The sequence below is a fragment of the Corythoichthys intestinalis genome, chromosome 8 (genome assembly GCF_030265065.1).
Source record: "Corythoichthys intestinalis isolate RoL2023-P3 chromosome 8, ASM3026506v1, whole genome shotgun sequence".
Classification (NCBI taxonomy): domain Eukaryota; kingdom Metazoa; phylum Chordata; class Actinopteri; order Syngnathiformes; family Syngnathidae; genus Corythoichthys; species Corythoichthys intestinalis.
In genome coordinates this window covers 36,557,869-36,582,027 of record NC_080402.1, presented here as the reverse complement: position 1 = coordinate 36,582,027, position 24,159 = coordinate 36,557,869, and the positions used below count along the sequence as shown (strand labels likewise).

General features: G+C 39.5%; 1 protein-coding gene and 1 long non-coding RNA gene across 2 annotated transcripts; both read right to left on the bottom strand.

The window, feature by feature from the left end:
• Nucleotides 1-1,588: 1,588 nt before the first annotated feature.
• Nucleotides 1,589-20,163, bottom strand: dgke (diacylglycerol kinase, epsilon). Its single transcript, XM_057844430.1, has 11 exons — nt 19,545-20,163; nt 11,946-12,105; nt 11,156-11,275; nt 8,964-9,107; nt 8,687-8,844; nt 8,289-8,337; nt 7,937-8,050; nt 7,751-7,822; nt 5,837-5,964; nt 5,640-5,751; nt 1,589-3,853 (listed from the first exon to the last, which is right to left on the bottom strand). The coding sequence occupies exons 1-11, from the start codon at nt 19,976-19,978 to the stop codon at nt 3,623-3,625; spliced, it is 1,722 nt and encodes a 573-aa protein (XP_057700413.1). The 5' UTR covers nt 19,979-20,163; the 3' UTR covers nt 1,589-3,622.
• LOC130920901 (uncharacterized) lies at nt 16,297-19,530 on the bottom strand. The gene is made up of 3 exons (XR_009064244.1): nt 17,914-19,530; nt 17,155-17,283; nt 16,297-17,038 (listed from the first exon to the last, which is right to left on the bottom strand). It is a non-coding gene; the product is annotated as an uncharacterized LOC130920901 (long non-coding RNA).
• Nucleotides 20,164-24,159: the final 3,996 nt, after the last annotated feature.

Below are 24,159 nucleotides of genomic sequence, written 5' to 3'. Positions count from 1 at the left end.
GCACCAATAATCAACCCAGCTGGTAGTAGGTCTATCTCTATAGTTCTGATCATAGGCGGAGTTTGACTTTTGGGGCAGGAAGGGCACATGTTGATGACCCCGAAACGCAGTGTGAGCAATAAAATTAACTTACGAGAATATAAATTGACAATAAGCGTTTTTTGTTTCCCATCATTCTTGAGGGGAATTCTAAATCAGGCTGCTTAGGCAATACTTTTTGCCAAGATCGTCATCCATTGAATATGGTACGCCCGCCAGTGTCATGCCAATGTTGTTACCTCAGTCAAAAATTGTATCCCTGGGTGAAGCCATATGGAGGTAGATTTGTGTCTTTATTATTCAATTTTTTTAAAAAAAAGTTGCTTCATCAATAAAAAAAAAAAAAAGTTGCTTCAATAAAAAAAAGTTTCAATCAAAACATATATTTTAAATCCAAAAAAAAAGTCGCTTCAATCAAAAAAAAAAAAAAAAATGTGGTTGAATGCAAAAATAAATTTGAAACTTAAAAAAATTAATGTGAAAGCTATTTTTCTTTTTTTTTGATTGGAGTCGAGTTTTTTTTTTTTTTGATTGAAGAAATTTTTGTGATTGAAGTAATGTTGATTTGTGTTTGAGCCACATTTTGGCTTGGACGCTTTTGTCTTTATTATTCAATCAAAAAATAAGTTGCTTCCAAAAATATATATTTTCAAAAAGAAAAATCACTTGAATCAAAAGAAAAATTTCATAGAAAAGGCTTTTGAAAGCAAAAAAAATATTTGAGATTGAAAAATTTGCATTTGAACACTTAATATTTCATTGAAAAAGTTTTCTTTGATTGAAGCAATCCTTTTTGTGTTTGGTTATGGGTAGGACATTTGTGTCTAAATCATTCAATCCCAAAAAAGGTGCTTCAATTTAAAAAAAAAAAAAATTCAATCAAAGAAAAAAATCATTTGAAAAATATAATTGCCCCCCCCCTTTTTTTTTTTTTTGTTGAAAATTATATGCAAAGCAAATGACCGTCTAAGGTGCTAGTCACATGATCTGTTCGAAAAATAATTTAAACCTATTATAATTTTTTTTTTTTCTTCTTCATTCATTTTTGTTGGTTTTATTGCTTTACAACTTTTATATACTGGTATATAGGAAAGTCAATTTCATGCAGTGACACTTTTCAGCCAACAGGGAGGCCGGGCCCCCCCCTTAAAATCCGCTTATGGTTTTGATTCTGGATTTGAAAAGTGGGACTGGAGAGATGTTAAGTTACGTAGATCAGGGTGTAGAGAGTTCCAGAGCTGGGGGACAGAGGCTAAACACTATGGAACCGTAGGTGACAAGATGGACACGTGGGACAGAAAGGTGGAGGGTAATAGAGAAGTGGAGTGGTCGATTGACAGGATGGGGGTAATGATGCAAGAGAAAAAGGTTGGATGACTAGCCTACCTGTGAACATAGTCGATCTGGCGATGAGGTGACTTTAAATAGCAATTGCCTGCAACTGTCATTGCTCTATTCATCTATATAACCTTGTAAGTCACACAGGAACTGGGCTGGGCTCAAGGAGGTACAGCAGGAGGCCAGACACTTTAAATCCCATTTAACAAAGGTTGGCTCCAGGAAGTGAGAGCAATCAAACTTTAATACGAAAATATTAATGGGAAAATAAATCCACAAATATCACCTTCTTACATTCAACTTAGTCGAACTTTAAAACATCCTAAGTAACAAAGTCATAAAACCTTGACATTCTAATTGAAGGTTTCCTGTCACATCCAACATTACTGTATTTTGAGACCATTTCTATTTAGTACAAGCAAAAATGGCTTTCAGAAAATAGGGCAGGTAAAATAATACAAAAGCACTCATCGGTCCTTAGGTTCTGAGATACTTCACAAAATGAACACATTTAAAATACTGAATATATATTAATATAAAGCAAGTGAAAATGTGAACACATTTAAAATGCAAAAGAAAAGTGTCATACTGTCAAGAAATGAGTGTTAACTTGTGTTGGGAGATTTTAACTAAGCAGTACAACAACATTCGTATGGTCACTTCACATAAAGGTCTTAAGCCATGCTAGCAGACAGTGTGAGTCATAGTTGTGTGCATTTTTCTGTCATCAAGGTTGTATCACTGAAAATCAATTTGGACATAGATCCCCACTTAGACACTTTCAGTAGCATGTAAATTGTTACTAGGCATTTGTGGAAACAAACAAGCGCCAACTGCTAGCATGGTGAAAATCCTGGGTAACCCCTTATTTGAATGCTTCTCATGACAGTCATGAGAAGCATTCAAATAAAGTAACGACATCCTGCCACTGGCACAAGACAAGACGAATCAGTGCAATAGAACAAAAGTAACATGGATGGCTAAGTCAAACTAGGCGTTTTTGCGCAAATTTACAAGTTCAGCAATATAGAATGAATAAAATGAAATTATCAGAATCCAAGGATGAACATTTCCAGAAACGCGCAACTATTTGTGGAGCTACACTTCAGCATAAAATGTCCACATATACAACTGAACTAGTCAATAAACTATCCATAAATAGGAAACAAACATCATTGAGAAAGCTACAACTGCATGTAAATGCCCAGTGTCATCTGACAAGTTTACCATCAGTGATTGATGTTCGACAGAAGCCTTACAGGCAAACACCAGTGAGAAAAAGCAAAAAGAGGATAAGGACAAATCGTTATAATCGCAAAATAAATAATTAGAGCAACATTTTAAAAACATAACTAGAAACTGCAATTTCTATTGGATATAGGCTATAAAGCGCTTTTTAGGACACTCAAAGACACTTTAAATTGCATTACTTTTTCACTTCGCACTCAACGGTGGTAAGCCACTACTATAGCCACAGCTGCCATGGTGCAGACCAACAAAAAAGAGGCAGCCAATCCACACCATTGGCGTTTCCAACCGCCATCAACCACTCAATCTCACACGACATCTGCGAAAACAAGCTAATGGCATATAAAACTGATACAGCATTCAGTGATTGTTTTTCAGCAACACATTTTTCATTCTGAAGATGTAAGAACACAACTACTACAAAATGCAAACACTATTGACAAATGAAGAGAACCTCTTCATCAAATTGACCGATTTGCTGGATTTGTCAGTTTAGTAATAAACTGAAAATGACAGTTCTCTATGTGGTGTATAAAATCTTTGCAGCCAGATGTCCACATGGCAGAAATTTGGTCTCCACTTTGTAAACTAACACTGCCTGCTGCAGTGAGCGACCAAGGCTTACGACTCTTCTACATATGCAAAAATGGCAGCATTTCTGTAACATAAATCAAGTTTGGTCAACATTATGTGTGCCACTAGTGAAAGGCCAGTTATTAAAAGCGATCTTTTTACATTCACCCCATACCTGACTTAGCTGTCAGAGGGGGAAGAATTAAAGACGAAGAAGTAAAATTAAGCTTTTTGAAGTAAACTATCATTTGTTCTTTCTATTTGGCAATTAAAAAAACTCAACACTAACAATTAGAAAACAGACTGTCAATTATTGAATTTTGAAATTTCACTTGGACTATGGAAAAAAACAAATGACATACGGATGAGATATGATTACAGAGTTTTTTTAAAAAATTACAAATTTGGGATGATCAGTGCTGAGTCAAGCTCGAGCGGATGCCGCCCCTGGGGGCCTGGGTGAGTCCTGAGGGGTGGGGCTCTCTGTCTCCGAGGCGCTGGAGTCGCCGTCCTCATCGTCGTCATCGTCCGTTTGTTCAGAGCTGTGATACAGCATGAGAGCTTGGGTCTTGTGGGTAATGGTGATGGTGCATGGACCCTGTGCCCACGGCTCGCCGTCCACTTGCATCGGCATTGTGGAGGTCTTCAGAACAAGCTGGAGAGGAAGGCACTTTCAATTAATGCCATACCATGAGCAAAGTTGTTTGAACAAATTCACCATCCTTATTATCCATCTTTAATCATTGGCAAAACTGTGCAGTGGATGAAAAGCTGCGTATTAGGAGTGCTACTCATAACTTTTTTAAATTTTTCTTTTTAAGTTAACATCTGGTGCTTTACTAGAGCTTAGATCTAACGCTGGTGCTGGCAACGAAGACATGAGACGGAACACTTTCAATCTGAGGATTCAGACAATTTTATGTTAAAGAGAATTATAATACTACGAGGCTGTGAGATATCAATAGGCAGGTGCCATCGTTGTATATCGACGAGAGAGTTGCGTTAGTGTTTTATCAAAAAAAAAAAAATCGCTAAAATGGTTCAAACCTCTCATGCTATGTGGTGTACAAATAGCCATTTGCCGCAATGTAGTACCCATGAGTTCCCGAACGCGAGAAAAAGAGCTGGACTACGCAGACAATGAATAAAGTTCATCCGTGCAAAGAGGGCTGATTTTGCAGACCCAGCCTCCGGCACGGTTTTGTGTGGTGCGCATTTTACACCTGAAAGCTATTCGAACTACGGACAAATGAAATCAGGTTTTGCTAAGAAATTGCTGCTGAAAGCAGATGCGGTGCCCACCATACAGGCGCAGCCACCTAAATGTCCCGAGATATCAAGAAAGGGGACGATGACTGGCACTGATGAGACCACCCCACCACCCCTGGCTAAGCAAAGAAGGGGAGCAGCCAAGCTCGAAATGGCCAGAGTGACTACTCTTTTATAATAAAAAAACATATCACGCTTTGGATACACTGTAGGACTGGACACATGTATAAATTATCGCTCGTAAAATATATACAACAAATCCTCTAATCCCATTCATATTTGTGTCTGTTGGCAGAGCGAAAACCTATGATAGCACAATAAATGATAATTATTCTATACATTATTTTGCGGTCACGGTGTATCAGCTTCACAAAAAGAAATGCAAAACACACCATTCGGTGTTTCCCACATGATCTGTTGCCGGTGTTTCATCAGTGCCATTGCTCCCCTCAATGATCGTTTCATTAGGCTGCATTGGCTTTCGTTTGGGCTCAAATTGATGACCCAAAACACCAAAGAAAGGTTCATAACTCTCCTCGTCACCATTAGAAGAACGTTCGTTACGTCGCTGCAACTAGAAACAAAATTGTACGCCATCATCGCCGCCATTCAGTACTAAGCACTGAGCTGGGTGTTTCCTAGTTGTGACGTCACGCACACAATATGCTAGCTTTCCGGGATCTCGGGCGCCGGTCATTTTAGCTTGACAATCGATCCAAATTTCTATCATTTTCTTGGTGTTGCGATGTGTGTAATTACACAAAGTGGATGATATGAATCCAAAAGGCATGCGTTTACGGATAAATTATGGAATATTAGCATTTCCCCAGGTCTTGTAATACTAAAGAGTGTCTCTTACTATACTAAATACTGTAATACTAAAAAGTGTCTCTAAACGACTAATCGATTGTCAAAATAATCATCGATTATTTGATTTAATTAGCTGTTGCACCGCTAAATGGTGCATACATATCTTGGGAATGTACACTTCTAAAATCCAACAAAACATCAGATTTCCATCCAACTTACCTCAGCTCATTAAGCATCATAACATTAAATACAGTATACCTTAGCTTTTTCAATTTACGCTCAAAAGTACCAGATAAACATACAGTTTCATTCTACATTGTTGCAAGTCTCCATCAGAAAATAAAACAGCGAAGTGTCCTCACCCTCACTGTGTGGGCCTGTCCCAACCGTACCGGGTTGGCTAGCTTGACTTGGATCTGTGCACAGTGGAAGGAGCCAAAGACACCCACCACCTCCAGCAGACCGTCGTCCAACCTGACGCACAGAGCGCAAAAACCCTTTTCACCATGGGAACCGACAGCACGTAAGAGGTTGAAGCATACGTTGACGCTAGTCTTACCGCGTGGGGGGGAAGGGTTCATCTCCCATTCCCTCCCAGAGTCTACAGCCACCCCCCCAGTAGCCGATGTTACAGACAATGATGCCCTCCAGACTGGGCAATTCAATCCTCTCACCATCAAGCTCCAGCTGTAGGACGAAATAAACATATATTAATCAAGGACAACACAAGTTAAAAAAAAAAAAAAAAAAAGCAATTTTTAAATGACTGTGTGTGTGAGGGGGTGAAAATGTGATTGCTGCTGTTTAAGTATAATAGAACTTTAATTTGAAAGCTTACATAATTCCCTTTACACACAGCAAAAACACACCAACTTAAAACTAGTTTTAAAGAAAACATATAAGTCGCACCGGAGTATAAGTCACATTTTGGGGGGAAATTTACCAGATAAAATCCAACACATATAACAGATATGTCATTTTGAAAGGCAATTTAAAGTAAAAAATAAAATAATGAAAAACATGCTGAATACGTGTACAGTATGATAATGTTACATGATGGATGAACAACCAAATGCGAAAGTGGCCAGTATGTTAATGTAACATAGCTATTAGAGTTATTCAGATAACTAAAGCATAAAGAACATGCTAACAAGTTTACCAAACCATCAGTGTCACTCCAAAACACCAAAATAACATGTGAAATTATATAATAATGTGTTAATGATTTCACACATAAATTACTCCAGAGTAAAAGTCACACCCCCAGCCAAACAATGAAAAAAAACTGCGACTTAAAACCCGAAAAATACGGGTAAGTGAAATTATCTGCCAGTGCTTTAAGTAAATTTTACTCAGATTTCTTCATATAATAATAGCTAGGAGAAAATAATCTTAACAGATTTATAACTAAGCAATAAATTAGTATATCTAATCTTAGAAAAAAGCTTGGTTCTCAATTGAAGAATGGATATTTTTCAAAACATTATTTGAAAGCAAATTATTCTTGATTTAGGTGAAAAATTACCAATTTTTAGATGTATGGGCTTAATAAGAACAAATAGTAATAGTTACTTAAAGTATTGTAGTAGTAGTGTATGGCACATTAATCTGTTAACTAGTATTGACCACACATAGAAGGGTATTTGTCGAAAAAGAACTTTTTCGACGGTTTGGCCTGATCATCCACACGCACATTTAAACCAGGGTTCTTAATACCTCCGTCCAAAATGAAGATGTGCGAATTCCGCGTTTGTGGCGCCATCATGTGGACACTGATAACCAAAGTTTTAACTGTGGAATCGTCACTGACTGCAACAAACTTTGTCCCTACGTCACACATGAGGCCAATGTTTACATTTGGAGTAAATTAGGTGCTTTTTTGCTTCCATTTATTTACAAACTCTCGTAGTGCTTCGTATTGAAGAACACATGCGACGGATGGGGGTATTATGGACAATTATTTTTCGCGCATTGTTATGAATGTAATTAGAAATGAATGAATGCAGTTTGAATGTGGAAGCTTTTTTTTCTACAAATGTGCTGGTGTGGACGTATTATTTTTTTTCTCAACATATTAGGGCATTATCCTCAGTTTTTTTGTTTTTGTTTTTTTTTAAACCCTGCTAGGTGTAGACATGGCCTAAGACATTATAATTTGTAGTACCTTTTTTTTTTTTTTTATTATAATTAACTAATCCTACTGCTGTTTTTGTCAACTGTAATCTTAATAAAGAATCATACTTAGAACTTATTCATTATTTAGTTAAAAAACAAACAAACAAAAAAAAACAATAATATCACTACCGGTAAATAAAAGCTGGCTGCCATAAGCAACACTGATTTAGTCCTCAAACTTGAAGAACTGTGACGACTCGTCCACCTCGTCAACTGAACTATGATATACTCACATTGGAATAAAAAAAATACCCTGCAGTAAACATGACATTTCATAAAGATAGCAAAGCTGCTGTACCTCAATCCTCTTATCCAGATCCTTACATTCTTGCACTAAACAATCCTTGGTGCCATATAAAAAATACACAGCCTGTTGAAAGAGCGGCAAAAACACATGACAGTGTTGGTGAAGACGTGACAATATATTCCAAGACATGACAAGTTATGTTTATGCACTGTGGAATGCTAATGAAACTACTCCGACCTTGTTGATGATCCGACTAGAGAAGAAAGATGGCGTTTTCTCACGATGCGTGTGGAAATTGAGTGCCATCAGGGCATCAGGACCCACAGAGAAGTAGTTGTTCATGGACAGAACCTGAAGGGATCAAACTGTCTGTTACAGGTTTGCAAACATTTGTCATACATGTTAAACAAAAAAAAAAACAATACTTAGAATTAGTCATCCCACCCAAATAAATTAAATTATTTAAAAAGTTTCTTTCATTTTGTGAGAAAGTTATTAACTGGGTTTTTTCAGTCTAAAAAGTTTTATTTAGAGTGTTTGTCATAATAATAAAAATTCACACAGTGATTCCAATAGATTTCACACTCACCTTCGGTTTTCGAATAGATAGGCCTTTGGAAGACACCTGCACTTTCCATCTGAAAATAATGGTAGTAATCACAAATATGAACACAACCCCATAGCTCCAACAGATTTGTCATTTAGGATGATGGATTACTGCCATAGCTGCAGTAGGTTCATTGTTTAGAAGTAGGATTATGAAGGATTATCGTCCGATTCCCAGGGGTGAAGCAGCCCTGCTATGTTATTGTGTCAAACAATTTTTAAGCTTTATCGTGGTTAAGGTCGACATATTCCAACTAAGAGAGCTAAACATTTGTCTTGTGCATAATGGTCCTGAAATATTAATTCTAATGTAATAGCTTTGCTATATTTTAGGTAAGGCTTGACAAGGTATTAACTGGTGATGTGATCTGAAGACCCCACCTGTCCATTTTGACCACCCCCGCATCTAGGATGTTGCGAAGAACTTGTTCAACAGGGATCTCGCCAGCATAGCCCGCACCCCAGCCCAAAGTGTTTGAAAGGTCATTCCCTGTCCCAAGAGGGAGGATGGTCACCCTTGGGATAAACTGGTCTTGACCCTGACCAAGAAATGTGCAGATATTTAGCAAAACATTGCCAAAACAGTGTTTATCTAATGATGCATTACATCAAGGGATTGACAATTTGTTAATTACAATGACGCAACATGCTCACTCACCTTGAGTTTCATACTATCGATGGCATCTAGCACCCATCCCACAGTGCCATCACCTCCACACACCAGTACCCTAACACAACCAGGGGGCAAAAGGGTGCACAGTTGAAGGGCCTTGGAAGGTGCAAGCTTTGACAGGTCGAAAACCTGTCAAGGAAAACAGTGCTTTAACATACAGGGTGTCCAACATACAACACATTGCTTTCCAAAGTTATAAACGACTATGTTCTTGCACATTATATTTATTTTTTTCAAGAATTTGTTTTACATCAAACCACTTTGTTTATGTCTGTCAATTATGTCTATCAAGGGATAACAGACAGTTAATTTTCATTCAACAAACATAACCAACTAACTCATCAACTTATAGTTATACTTGTCATCACAAATACAGAGTGAACTTAGTTATGATAACTCCGGTCCACAGCAGCGTACAGGAGTGCTGGACAAAATGGCACCCCAGAAATTAATAAAAAATTCAAATACAGTACAGTGATACTTCTGCTTACGAATGTCTCTACAAACTTAATTTTCAGGTTACGGCATGCCTAAAGTGAAAATATTGCCTCTTATTAAGAAAGAAATTTCCTGTTACGAGAGGCAAAAATACTATGCAATATTGTGAAAGATCCGTATGTACTTCCTGCTTTTTGCTTTTCAATGTTGCGCCATAAGATATTGGTCTTCATCTTTCCCATCATGCTTCAGTAATGGGATTCTGCTCTCCTATTGGCCTATTGTTGATGACTTTTCCATTTGGGTGTCACAGTATGATGACATGCACACAATATATATGGCAGAAAACACTCAGGTGACTTGAAGTTCTGCTCTGAGACCCCCAATTTGGCCAAAGTTAAAAAATTGTCTCATATGCATGCGTGATACATCATTGGAAATCTTAAAATCTCAATTTTCTGGGGGAAGAAAAATTTTGAGAAGGAGGGCATTTAAAAAGATAAAATAAAACACTTAACCCCCTAAACCCTAACTCGAGGTGAGAGCATGAGAGGGCATAATTAAAGGCACCAGGATTTTAACGAGATATTATTGCGTACTACCTTGTTTCGATCTAAAAACTCAGTGTAGCAAGTCTCACCGAGTGTCAAGACACAGCTGGGAATGGCCACAGCCGGAATTTGGGGGTGTTTATGGGTGAAACATGGTAATATAACAAGGGTCGCGAAGCAGAAATCGCAGACATCAAGGAGTAGTCGAGATTTCTTTTTCAAATACTTACCGTTTTAAAGCATTTTTTTCCCATTTTTCTTTGTTTGGATCAATTATTTATCCTCTAAAATATCAGGGAAAATGCGACAGTAACAAAAAAAAAATACAGTTAAGCGATAGTTATAAGGTAGATATCTGTGACCTATTTATAGACACTATTTTTTTCCCATTGTAACATAATTTGTTTAAACGTTTGAAATATGCAAGTGAATAATTTTACAAAGTCGTTTTTTTATCTAACTATTAGACATCAATTGCTGATTCTAAGCTAAAAATGATAGACATTTCGAATAATAAATATAATTACTTACCTTCTTTTTATTGCTGGGTTGAAACAAAAGCAGTTGCGCTGTGTCTGTAAACGGGGGTCTCCAGGGTATAACGGATAGTTTGGGGGCTTAATGCGCCGATACTGCTACGGCAGCATACTGTATAGACATATTGTTCTATCAAACGCAACAGTTCTTTTGGCTTAAAATACAGCAGTTTATTTTAAAGAGGGGTGCAAGAGCAGAAACTGCTTTTTCAGCCTTGTTTATTTTTTCCGCAAAATATATTTTTTCTTTTTTCCTTTGCATTATGTTTTATTATCTACTTCATTACAGGTATTAACGGTTAGGTTAGGAATATGAAATGATTCAAATTTTGCTGCTGTTTTATTCCGGTTTACCTTGAATATAAAAGATAATGTGGCATTCCAGTAGTGATTGGAACGGATTAGTGCATTTACATGGAAAACGCATCTCTACTTTTTAATTTTCGAGTTACGAGACTACTTCCAGAACCAATTAATGTCATAAGTAGAGGTACTACTGTATGTACAGTATTTTTGTTATTCTATGAGGTCTATCAGAATAATGTTGTTTTGACTTGTAACAACACATAGAACCGATTGGAACTAAAATATTTAGCTTTTAGTTCTTCTCTAAATCTTACATATACATGGAGTTATTTTTATGCTAGCTGACCTGCACAGGGTTGAGGAGGGTGCGAAATTCTCCCAACAAAGCCTCCCCCATGTTGTTTCCACTTCGCGTGTTCGCCAACACCAACACAGGAGTCCAGCCATCCCCAAAGTCCACCGCCAGCTACAAGCAAAACAAGCACATGACACCAGTGTTGCTACAAAAAAAAGGTCCAATGCCATCATAATTCAGTATTTCCCAGTTTTATGCAAAATCAGCGTGTGATCCAATTTAGGTTTGACATCTATGCCATTTGTGGATGGTGTACAACAGCCAATCCAAGGCTTACACATACAGTGTATTATGTTTTACGACAATTCTTACAGTAACTATAAAATACAAGTTCATGTGTAGCTATGGATAAAATGGCAAACCTTTCCGTGTGTTACCTAAATCAGAGTGAGCAATGAACATACAAGTAATTCAGTATTTCATTTGATCTCTACTTTATTCTCACCAACATCCTCCCTCTGATGCATTCCGCTTCTTCCTTAGTTTTCCCTGTGCTAACTTTTCTAATAGTATACCTCCCAGCTATCATGATGAATAATGCAGATTAACTGCTGTTTTGCAGGTAGAACAGTGATCCAATCAGAGCAAATCTTAATAACAAATCAAATATTTGCAAGAAATCAAACACTCTCATCCCTGGATCATAAGAGTAGCTTGAAAAAGGGAACCTTGGGTGTTTCCAACCCATATGATGCCGCGCACCTGATCAAGGCGCATCATGTGGCATCGGATCTTTACAAACAATTGGGTGAGAGAGGTAACTGCTGCTACATAAGCCCACCTTTTTATACTCGTCAGGGTGTCTATGGCCGAGCTTGTTGACTTGGTACAGGTAGTGAGGAGGAATGATGAGGTTGTGGAACTCGCCTAAATCACAATGGGTTGCGTCCACCAGGTTGTCTATGCACTCGTCATGCACTGTGGTCTGACACCACACACATCTAGAAGTCATGAAAACAACACAAAAATGTGTCAAGAACTCTTTCATCTTTTTAATTAAAAGTCAGAAGGCTAGCAGGGCTAAACATCATATTGGAGTTGGGATTCAATAGGTCAACATCCATTTAAGATCTTCATTATGCTACAAGTTTTTAACATTTGTAATACTTTTTTTTTTTTGGGAGAGTAGCTGGTATAAGACTGGATATTTAATGCTGTAATAATAACACCATTGAATGCAATTTTTGTTTATGTAAGTCTGACAGTGGTTTTAAACTTTGGGGTGTGGACTCCGAAACTAATCTCAGTTTATCTCCATCACGTCAACTTTATGAAATACAGGATCCCCGATTTCTTAAAACTGTAATAAAAATAATGTACTATATGTGTTCTCAAATATTGACATTCAATGAAATATGAAAGAAACAGGCACAACTGCAATGTTTATTTACCAGTATTTATTTTTTACAAAGTATATCGAAAATAATTTCGTGCCATTTTGGAATAGGCAAACCAGTTTTAGTTGTAAAAAGCATAAAAAACTAACTCAACAGATTTTTCATTTTTGGGGGGGGGGGGGGGGGTGTTGGTATACAAGGGCGAACCGTTTTCCCAACGCCGAAAACAGGTCCCACTGACCTGAACCATATAGAGGTTAACAACAGTACCCCAACATGATACCGTTAATACGGCAATAAGTCAAGAAAAGCAATGGTTCAATCTAGTTAACAAAATCTTTGTAAACAAATTATATCTTAATAGCATATCCTACATAGATTCTAATCTTAAAAAGAAAAATTAATAATAGCACTTAGTGCAGCGAAAAAAATCAGGATGTAGATTTAGCAATAGAATACTGTGCATTTACTCATTAAAGGTAGGGAAACGCTAACATTGAATGTTTAGAAAAGTGGTTGAATTTTTTTTTTTACAACAAATACCACCACAAATAATACTTGGCAAGCACCACTATCAGGGCTAAATTAACTCCTTGGCTGACAAACACAGCGCTAGATTGACTAGAAGAGGCTGGCAGTGAATTATCGTTGCTAGCCTACCCAGTCAAAATAGACTGGATATCTGTTGCTGCCAATGGCAGTGAAACATGAGTATTCACTGCCAGTCCTACTGAACAAATGAATTAGATGTCTATTATCATCACAGGCAGGCAATGAGTTAAAATAAGTTAGTGTGGTGGGACAAGGTGTTCAGGGAAAAAGGCAGAGATTTTAGTTCTTTTTATCAAGCCACTGTATCAAGCAACCTGAACATTCACATTGCACTTAGATTTTAGAAAAAAAAATGATAATGAAATGGTAATTTACTTAAGGATTTAGTTAAATGGTATTACAGCTACAGTTTTTTGCTGAATATTTGGGGGGAAAAAGAAAAGAGTTCCTAAACATAAAATGTTAATCTTTTGGAGTTAAAGTTGAATGCAAATGAACTGTACTTCATTATGGTATTTATAGGATTAAAAATTGTTGTTTGAACACTTAATTCAGTCCATCATTTGCATTGCAGTGTTTATCAACCACTGTGCCACAACACACTACTGTGCCGCGCCCTCGTCATGTGTGCCATGGAAAATCATCCATTCATTCATTCATTCATTTTCCATGCCGCTTTTCCTCACGAGGGTCGCGGAGGTGCTGGAGCCTATCCCAGCTAACTACGGGCAGTAGGCAGGGGACACCCTGAACTGGTTGCCAGCCAATTGCAGGGCACAAGGAGACATACAACCGTCCACGCACACACTCACACCTACGGACAATTTAGAGTGTTCAATCAGCCTACCATGCATGTTTTTGGGATGTGGGAGGAAACCGGAGTTCCCGGAGGAAACCCACGCTAAAAATCATCCAATTTCACCTAATTGATGTAAAATGTACAAATATTTTCGCAGTCATTCTGTCCGATTTTCGGGACATTTACAGGTCACTTGTTCATTTACAGGTCATTTCCTGTTGAGTTTGAGTCACTGCCTATTCATTTGGGTGATTATCCTGTTCTGTATCTCAAAATAAACAGGAAGTGACCCATAAAATACCCCCAAATCAACAGGAAGTAACTGAAAATCAACCGTTAAATGACCTTCAATGGCCCAAAATTACCTCATTGCCTGGCATTGACTGCCACTGACAGCCATAGACGTTCAATTCGTTTGAAGTTGGAGGGAGGGCAGCGAATGAACGAATTCATTCGCTGCCACCGTCCCAGTTCAAACAGATTGGACGTCTACTAGTAATAAACTCATTCCAATTCAGGGCAGAAGCTTGATTTTCTGTTTATTAGTGTTTTGTAGAATATCCTAGAATGATTTCCTGACCAGTGTATCGATAATCGTTGTATCGCCATATCATCGTTATCGTGAGCTTTGTATCGCAAATCGTATCAGATGGTGAGGTACCACGATGTTCCCACTCCTAGACAATTCATATTATTTTAAAAATGGAGTTTTATTTTAGTTTCATATGGCACGTTATGTAAGACATTTTAAGATTAGTCATCAATTTGCAATGGCGCCACCAGGGGGTGGCCCAGTGGCCAGTATGACAGTGGCGCGAGAAGTGGGGTGTTGAGGGTGTTGTAGCACCCCCTGGTGTTAAACTGAGGCTTATTGGACCTTTTATTTTTCAAATGTATTCATGTCATTGCCATCTAGCTGGAGGGAATTGAATTAGTACACAGGCGCTTTTATTTCCAATACAAAAACTCCAACACACACTGTAATAGAACACTGCCTTTGCAGTAGCCTAGTAATGGTACGTAAACTATCCAGCATGTATGGAGAAAATGTGCAATCATGACAAATTTGGACCAAAACGCCTCTTTTTTCACTGTAGAAAAACAACCTATAGAATTTACTCAATAAAATTGAGGTAACAATTTACACTCAGTTTGATACTGTAAATTTTACCCAATTTTAAGTAAACTTTAAGCAAAATTGGGGAAAATTTTAATTGTCAAACCTACGGTGTTTTCCTTATGTAGCGCTTTTCAATCTTTCAAGGCGCTCAAAACGCTTTATACAAAATCGCTATCTACCTACTGGTGACGCAGCACCAGGAGCAGTGTGGAGTTCAATATTTTGCTCAAGGATACTTAGGTGAGTTTATCAGGGCAGAGAATTGAACCCACAACCTCTGGGTTGGGTGACAACTACTCTACAACTGAGCCACGCCATCCCCCAAACCTATAGAAAACCTATAGAATTTACTCATAAAATTTAGGTAACAATTTACACTCAGTTTGATACTGTAAATTTTACCCAATTTTAAGTAAACTTTAAGTAAAATTGGGTAAAATTTACACTGTCAAACTGAGTGTAAATTGTTACCTCAATTTTCTTGAGTAAATTCTATAGGTTGTTTTTTACAGTGTGGATGGGAAAAACTAAAAAAGCTGTGAGTGACTTCAAGCTCCGCTGCAGTATAATGTCAGATTGTAGTAGCTGTGGAACTCAAAATGTTGATTGCACTGTTATGGACTCTACACATTAAAGTGCCTGTGACACGAAAAAGCATGTTTATATCATAATACACGCGGTATTTTATGCCCCTGAATGATACGGGCCGCTTGGATGTGTGTGGAAGCGATCGCTATTTTTATTTAGTTTTTTGAATCCCGCGCCATGAAAATGAGTGACTTCCGGCTTCGGTCTTGCATTGAGGAGGAGGGCGCTGTGACGTGTACGGTAGAAGACGTCCTCTTCACGCTACAGTGTACCGTTGTGTATGAGGACGTAGGATTCAGCTGATTTTGCGGATTAATACGTTTATTTTTCGCATCACGCCAGTCAAACGGCTGCAGAAAAATCATTCTGTATGAGGGAGAGGCGTATGGGCCTTTTTGGAGTTTCAAAAGGTTCCCATTCACCGTGGATATTTACTGTGGGACCATTGGACTTACGAGGAAGTGAGTAAACATCTTGTTTTGTATTATGTCAAATACGAATACAGTGATTACAAAGTAAACACTACAAACTTCCTTTAACCCCTTAATGCCTAAATTTTTTTCCAATAATAAAAAAAATAATTGGGGTGTGTTTTTACTTTCAAATAGATGCTAAATTAAATTGAAAGTGTTAATTTGAATATAGCCCATAAAATAGTCATACATTTAGGTATGATGCCGATTAGCGACAACAGGCAATAAAGGAAAACAAATGGCAAAAAAGGCACATACCCATCTCAGGTCTGAACACACTTTTATCGCAACATCTTTTTTCACTGCTTGTGAAATTCTGAAAAACAATTATTGTTTTTGTTTAAACACAGATGTACATCACATTTTTAATCAGACTAGAAGACATATGATGTAGATAAATAAATAAAAGATGATTTTTATCATAACAGACAGGGCACTGGCAAATGTGCTGGCAACAATCACCCCTCTATTGTCAAACCATTTGACTGCTCTTATGCAGACATTGTCCACAAGAGCCTCTTGCTCTTCAAATGTCCCTCTTCGCTTCTTCTTCATCTATGAGTCTGCACTGAAACAGCACCCACGCAGGCGATTGTGCTGCACGGTCCCAAGTGCAGGTATGCCCTTTTTTGCAAGAGCAACAAACAGATCTACAGATGAGAACCAGTTATCAAAGAACAGCAGGATGAATGACTTGTGCAAGCTTGAGCACAATGTTACCACTGGCTCCTATGTCTGGTTGGCCTGGTACCGGATCTATTTTCCCTGTGAATATGTCAAATGAGTGCACCAGACCTCTTGTGTCGCACAGTACAAAAATCTTGTATCCCAATTTGTATGGCTTTTTTTTGGATATATTGCTTTAGGCTCGATCTGCCCTTGATGTAGCTCTTGAAGGTCTTGCAGGTGCAGCACTGGTGGTTGGAGGTGGATGAGGCGGATCATCATCATCTTCCTCACTGCTGCTAATGTCCACTGTAGAGTCATTGCTGCTGCTTTCATCACCTGGTGCAGAAAATAATAAATCACTTTAGGAAACACCAAACATTTTTATCTTTTCAGTGTGTTCACGTAGTTACATCCATAGATGTCAAACAAGCTCAAACTTGACACAAACTCACCTTCACTTGCTTTATTAGGATTGTACTCCTCATTGCTGCCCTCACTCTCACTGAGAGCACTCTCAACAGGAGGTGGTTTGGCACGGTGTGCTAGCTTTGCGTAAAAAGCTGCTGCATTCATTTGTATTTCTGCAGAAAAATAAGGTAAAGAAATTACTGTTATAATTTCAAAACAAAATGTGTTGAAAACCATCAACATACATACATTTGCTTCTGTTTGGTAGTTATCAGCTCATGCTGTGTTCATTTTTCATTATATAGAAATAAGAAAAATAAATCAATAGCAATGACATTGTTTATGCAACACGTTATGTTTATTATGTCTACAGATGACAACAAGTGTGGCAATGTCTGAATAAAACGTGTCTAAAAGTGGAACGACATGGAGGCACCCGTGTGCACCGTTGCATATAAAGGATGCGTTCATTTATTTGTTCTACAGAAAAATAGTAACCACAAATGCCCTTTTTTATGCAACACATTACTTTTGTAATGTTTACAGATGATAACGAGAGTGATAGTTTATAGATAAAACGCGTGCGAGTGTTGCAAACCTTCGACAAACAACGCATTTACGTTTGCGGGGTGGCGGGGGAGGGGGGAGGTGCTTTTCCGATGATGCCGGCTGTAGCGATAGCGCTACAAACCAAAATCGTCATAGAGCTTCAAAAATACTCATCATAGAAACTCTATCTCATCGTGTTAGCAACACAAGTACACAATAAGACGGTACATATTTTTTTATTTTAGCTGACTTACCTTGAATTGAATGAATTAGTCAAGTTGGTGCGCAGGACTTCGACGTGGCTTTCATCTTGAATATCACGGTCCGGAAAAGGAAGCGGTGTTGTCTCTGGTCGGACACGACTGAAACTAATGCTTGAAAAAGGTTCCTAGGCATGTGTTTGACATTAATGTACCGGCAGTGAACAAAGGCAGACGATATTTTGGCCGCTTTCAAAGCGGGAACGGTATGATGCCGAATCGCGACATTCGGCGTTAAGGGGTTAAATGAAGGACTACTTACGTTTGATCATTGATAGGCATGTAAAAAGCTCTCCTAATGCTCATTATCAGCAGCACGTTAGCTGCACAAAAAATCCAGCCACCCTCCTCCGGGGAACGAACTGTAAATTGCTCTCCGCCGGGCGGTTTGCCGATCCCCTAAGACAATCGACAACCGGGTCGTCATGTCAAATAATCCAGGATAGTTATGTGTGATTTTCCACTTCGAAGACTTTGAAACATCACTCGGTTCGGGTTAGCATGTCGGCTAGCTGTCACGGCTTCTGGTTTGTTTACATTCTCCGAAGCCAGGGAAAGGAAATGACATATGTCCGATTCAGGTGTCATAAAATATCGTTCGGGAGGTGCGACAGTAAAGGTGAAGTCGACATTTTTGACCATTATGGAGTAATTTTGCCATGTCGTCCTGAATAAATGCATTTTTATTATTTCATATTCCATTCAGCACAAGACTGTTATTTGTCATGAACATGCCATTTATTTAGCAATTGGGGAAAATACTTGGATAAAAAGAATATCCTGTAAAAATATTGAAGTAAAGAGACAGAAACAATGACATTTTGCCGCTCTCTTCGTCGCGTTTTCCTCGTTGTGAATAGTTCCCCCTCGACGGGCTGACTGGTCCTTCTCAAGCCATTTATATAGCTATTGGGGAAAAATACTTGGATAAAAAGAATATCCTGTAAAAATATTGGAGTAGAGAGACTGAAACAATGACATTTTGCGGCTCTCTTCGTCGCGTTTTCCTCGTTCTGAATAATTCCCCCTCAATGGGCTGAATAGTAAAACCGATGAGCCCAGTCTACCGCTGACGTCATCCACGTGTTGGGGACGCTAAAGCCCTATAATGGCAGGCGTGGCTAACCGGCAGATTAAAAGACTAATTTCTCGTCAACTGTGCGTTTCTAAATTGTTGTATATAGTCGAATCGTCTCAAAATATGATTCTAATTCACATAATAATGCCATTTAAGACTTTTTTTTCTCGTGTCATATGCTCTTTAAATCATTAGTAACATTAAATATAGCACAATACACCAAAGTATGTTAGTAGGCGTGTCCTTAAGTCTTTCTGATAGTTTTCTTCTGGCCTTTTACTGCAACAATATAATAAAAACCTGAAATTATGTTTTTTAGTTTTGGTGTGCCACCTCAAGATTTTAAGTGGCCCCGTCTGGCCACCCCTATGAACAATTTCTGGAGGCGCCACTGTCAGTTTTAAAGGGCATACGTCACTATTTGTAAGATTGCCAACGGCCTCGGGTTGACAGGTTATGATTATTGGTCCTCGTATCTCACTTCGAGAATGATTACGTTAGATTCAGCCCCCGGGCCCCCAAATCAGAATCGCGAGGCATGACGTACCTCAGATCACAGAGCTTCGGCTGAGTTCCACACTGCTGCTTGCACACAACACAGTAACTGGCCAGGGGTACGTTGCCCCTTGCCCACCGGTGGGCCACGAGCCCGTCCGATCGAGAAGGGGCCATAATCTCCTTGCAAGACAGCTCCCTGTCGGCACGGCGCAGGCACTGCTCGTCAGCGCACACGCCGCAGCCATCACAGAAGGCCCCGTGCATGATGTGCTGGGAACACACGCAGCAGTAAGTGGGCTTATTGAACAAGTCCGTGTAGTGCCAGCTATGTCTGCTCTGGCGGAAGAACTGCTTCATGTACGTTTTCCTCTTGGAACGTTGGACGCTGCACCACAGTGTGATGAGGACCGGGATCATAACGGCCACGAATGTCCAGAAGACCAGCGACCACTCCTCCCGTACAATGTTCTCCTCCGTGGGCATGGCGGTGCGACTGGAAGTTAGTTGCGCCAAGAAACAGGGGTGCGGGCTGTTTTCGCTAAATAAAAACCAGGCCAAATGACGACAATGTGCGTCTTCTCGGCGCCGATCATATCGATGCACGGTAGCAGCGTGAAGCTGGAACAGTGGAGCGTCTCAGAGCCAACATTTTCACGGCCACAATTCGCGGAAGTATCAATGACGTAAGGGCACGAGCTACGCGTCATTTGCACAAAGAGTACTTAGGTTGCAAGATAGTCCCCTGACCCTGACGAAATGGTAATGAAAACCCGTTGAATCATTCTTCTCTATGGCATACTGGACAAGCTAGTGAGTAAACTAGCATACATGTGAGACTCACTATGCTGGATGTAAAACATATATTTCTTACCCCTTTTTCTGCCAGTGACGACGGTAGACGTCCAATCCTTTTAAACTGGGATGGCTGATCGTCCATTTACTACTACTACTACTAATAATACATTTTATTTCTAGAGCGCTTTTCAAAACACACAAAGACGCTTCACAAGAGACATGGAATTGCACTACGACAAAAAAAGTTATTAAAAGGATAAAAAATTAAAAGCACAATAAAAAGAAGTAGAAATATAACAGAGCTAGGGGTTACGGTGGGTAAGAAAGAGTGAACAGGTGTGTTTTCAGTCTAGATATGAAAAGTGATAGGGTAGATATGCTGCGAAGATCAGGGGGTAGGGAGCTCCAGGGCTGGGGGGCGCAATGACTAAATGCTCTGGAACCAAAGGTGGAGAGGCGGACACGGGGGACGGAGAGGGGAAGAATAGTGGTAGAGCGAAGTGAACGGGTTGGATTGTTTAGACGGAGAAGACTGCAAAGGTAGGGAGGGGCCAGGACATGGAGTATTTTGAAGGTGATGATGAGGATCTTGTAGTTGATTCTTTGTTTGACGGGAAGCCAGTGAAGTTGACTGAGGATGGGGGTGATGTGGTGTGTTGCGGGGGTTCGAGTGATGAGGTGTGCTGCTGAGTTCTGGACTTACTAGACATTCATTTACTCCCAGCTTTCCCATTTTAAATACAGTTGTTTGGACGTGTATCCCTGTCAATGGCAGCAAGTGACAAAAACTTCAGTCACGAGTGTACTCTCTCCTTACTTGTCAGAAAATTCAATGCACAAGTAAAAGGAGAAACTTCGGTGTCAGGGTCAGATATACTGAAGCATGAGACTTACCCACTCTTTTAGTACGGTAGTGTGGTGCAGCAAAGTAGTTTCCTTGAAAGGTTTAATTGCATAGTAGGAGACAAAACTGGCAGAGCCAGCATGAGACATTTGTGAATTAAGGTCCCACTTAGGGCCCCTTCGTCATTTGGGGGCTCCCAACCAGAGGTGGGTAGTAACACGTTACATGTACTCAGTTACATTTACTTGAGTAACTTTTTGAGAAAAAATGTACTTCTAAGAGTACTTTTACAAAGCTAAACTTTTTATTTGAGTAGATTTGTGAAGAAAAAACGCTACTCTTACTCCACTACTTTGGGCTACACAAGAGTCATTAAATTTTCCCTCTTTATTCTACATCAGATATGTCCAAAGTCCGGCCCGGGGGCGAAATGCGGCCCGTGGTCAAATTTGATTCGGCCCCCAGCCTCTGTCATAAAATCAATAACGTCTGGCCCGCACACAGACTTAATAAATTGGTCAGCAGTACTGCTACCAGCATATGAAGTAGCTTACACACTAAATGCTGCTCCTCATTTACCCACTAAAAGGCAGCAGCACTCTAAGCAACATTACGGCGTGTGACCCTTTACTTCCAATTTTGTAAAATGGCGACAATCAACAAAAAAAGGGAAAGTTGACTGCGACGGCCAACGATCCAAGGATAGGTGGAATTTAGACTACTTCCTCACTAAAATATGCAACAACTGAGTCTGCCTCATTTGCAGAGACAGTCGCTGTTTTTAAAGAGTTCAATGTGAGGCGATATTACCAAACAAGACACGCTGACATGTACGACAAGATTACAGGGAGGATTGGCAGCGAGAAATTGAAGCAACTTGAAGCTAGTTAAATTTCACAGTAGGAGTATTTCGCAGGAGCCCGAGATTCGAAAGATAACTCTGCAAAGGCTAGTTGCGAGATTGTTAAAATTATTAATTAAAAACAAATAATAAAGCAAATGTGACACACAGAATGGCTTGCTAAAATTTGCTTAAATATATTGTTCTACGTAAAGGACGTCAGCCAAGGTCGGCCCCCCACATTTTTACCTCACCAAATCTGGCCCCCTTTGCAAAAAGTTTGGACACCCCTGTTCTACATAATAGATTTTTTTTTCCCGGCGATGCCAAGAGAAGAGACGTTCCTGGTGTACTACCGGGGTAGCACTACCGATTTCACTAATGAGACGTCGCAACAATAATCACATGACTCCATTATACCAATCAGATGCAAGCTTGCCATTCAATCATGTGGTGTCTTTAAAGTGCCTGTGACACAAAAAAGCATGTTTATTTCATAATACGCGGTATTTTATGCTCCTGAATGAAATGGACCGCTTAGATGTGTGTTGAAGCAATCGCTATATTTATTTAGTTTTTTTAATCCCGCGCCATGAAAATGAGTGACTTCCGGCAACAGTCTCGAGTTGAGAAAGAGGGTGCTGTGACGTGTACGGAGGAAGGAGTCCTCTTCACTATACAGCCGTACTGTTGTATGAGAAGGACTAAGGATTCAGCCGATTTTGCGGATTAATACGTTTCGTTTTCGCATCACGCCAGCCAAACAGCTGCAGAAAAATCTTGCTGTAATGAGGGAGAGGTGTGTGCGCCTTTTTGGGGTTTCAAAAGGTTACCATTCACCGGTGGATATTGGCCAAAACAAGCCCTACTACTGTGGGACCATGGGAATTATGAGGAAGTCAGTAAACATTGTGTTTTGTATTATGTCAAATACTGGGATCATTTTGATATGTAGGTGGCTTGCATTTTGTGGCTGACATGCTCTTTGTCCCCTCAGCCGACGACCGGTGGCTTGTCGCACATCCCCCCACCAGAAGAGCACTATACTCGGCTTATTCCCCTTTTCATGTGCCCGGTGTTCTGTTAAATTTTCAGACCGATCAGAAATTGCAACTTTAAGTTAAAAATAGCCGCGAATACAGCAATTACAAAGTACACACTACAAAATTTCTTTGAATAAAGGACTACTTACGTTTGATCATAGAGGGGGATCTAAAAAGCTCTCCTCATACACATTAGCTACACGTTAGCTGCACAACAACTGCAGCCGCCCTCCTCTCGCTGTTTACGACTTTGCCGTGTAGTAAAGCATTATTTTTGCCATATTTGTGTTGACCATTTGGCAGCTACACGCTCCTCCGACGTAGGTCGGTTTGTTCAGCAGTCATTGTCCAGCTGCTTTCCCGGCAAGCTCTCCTGTCCGTAGTAGCAGAGGAACGACCTGTAAATCTCGGCGAAGACAATCGACAACCCAGTCGTCATGTGAAATTATCTGGGCTAGTTATGTGTGATTTTCCGCTTCGAAGACTTTGAAACATCACTCGGTTCGGGTTAGCATGTCGGCTAGCTGTCACGCCTCTTGGTTTGTTTACATTCTCCGAAGCCGGGGAAGGGAAATGACATAAGCCCGATTTAGGTGGCATAAAATATTGTTCGGAAGGTGCGACAGTAAAGGTGAAGTAGACAGTTTTGACCATTATGGAGTAATTTTGCCATGTCGTCTTGAATAAATGTATTTTATTATTTCATATTCCATGTAGCACAAGACTGTTATTTGTCATGACCATGCCATTTATTTAGCTATTGGGGGAAAAGACTTGGATAAAAAGAATATCCTGTAAAAATATTAGAGTAGAGAGACTGAAAGAATGATATTTTGCGGCTCTGTTCTTCACGTTTTCATCGTTCTGAATAATTCCCCCTCAACGGGCTGACTGGTCCTTCTCAAGCCATTTATTTAGCTACTGGGGGAAAATACTTGAATAAAAAGAATATCCTGTAAAAATATTGGAGTAGAGAGACTGAAACAATGACATTTTGCAGCTCTCTTCGTCACGTTTTCCTTGTTGTGAATAATTCACAATGGGCTGCATACTAAATCAGATGAAATCGTGACTCCGCTGACGTCACTCACCTGTTGGGGACGCTAGAGCCCTATAATGGTAGGCGTGGCTAACCGGCAGA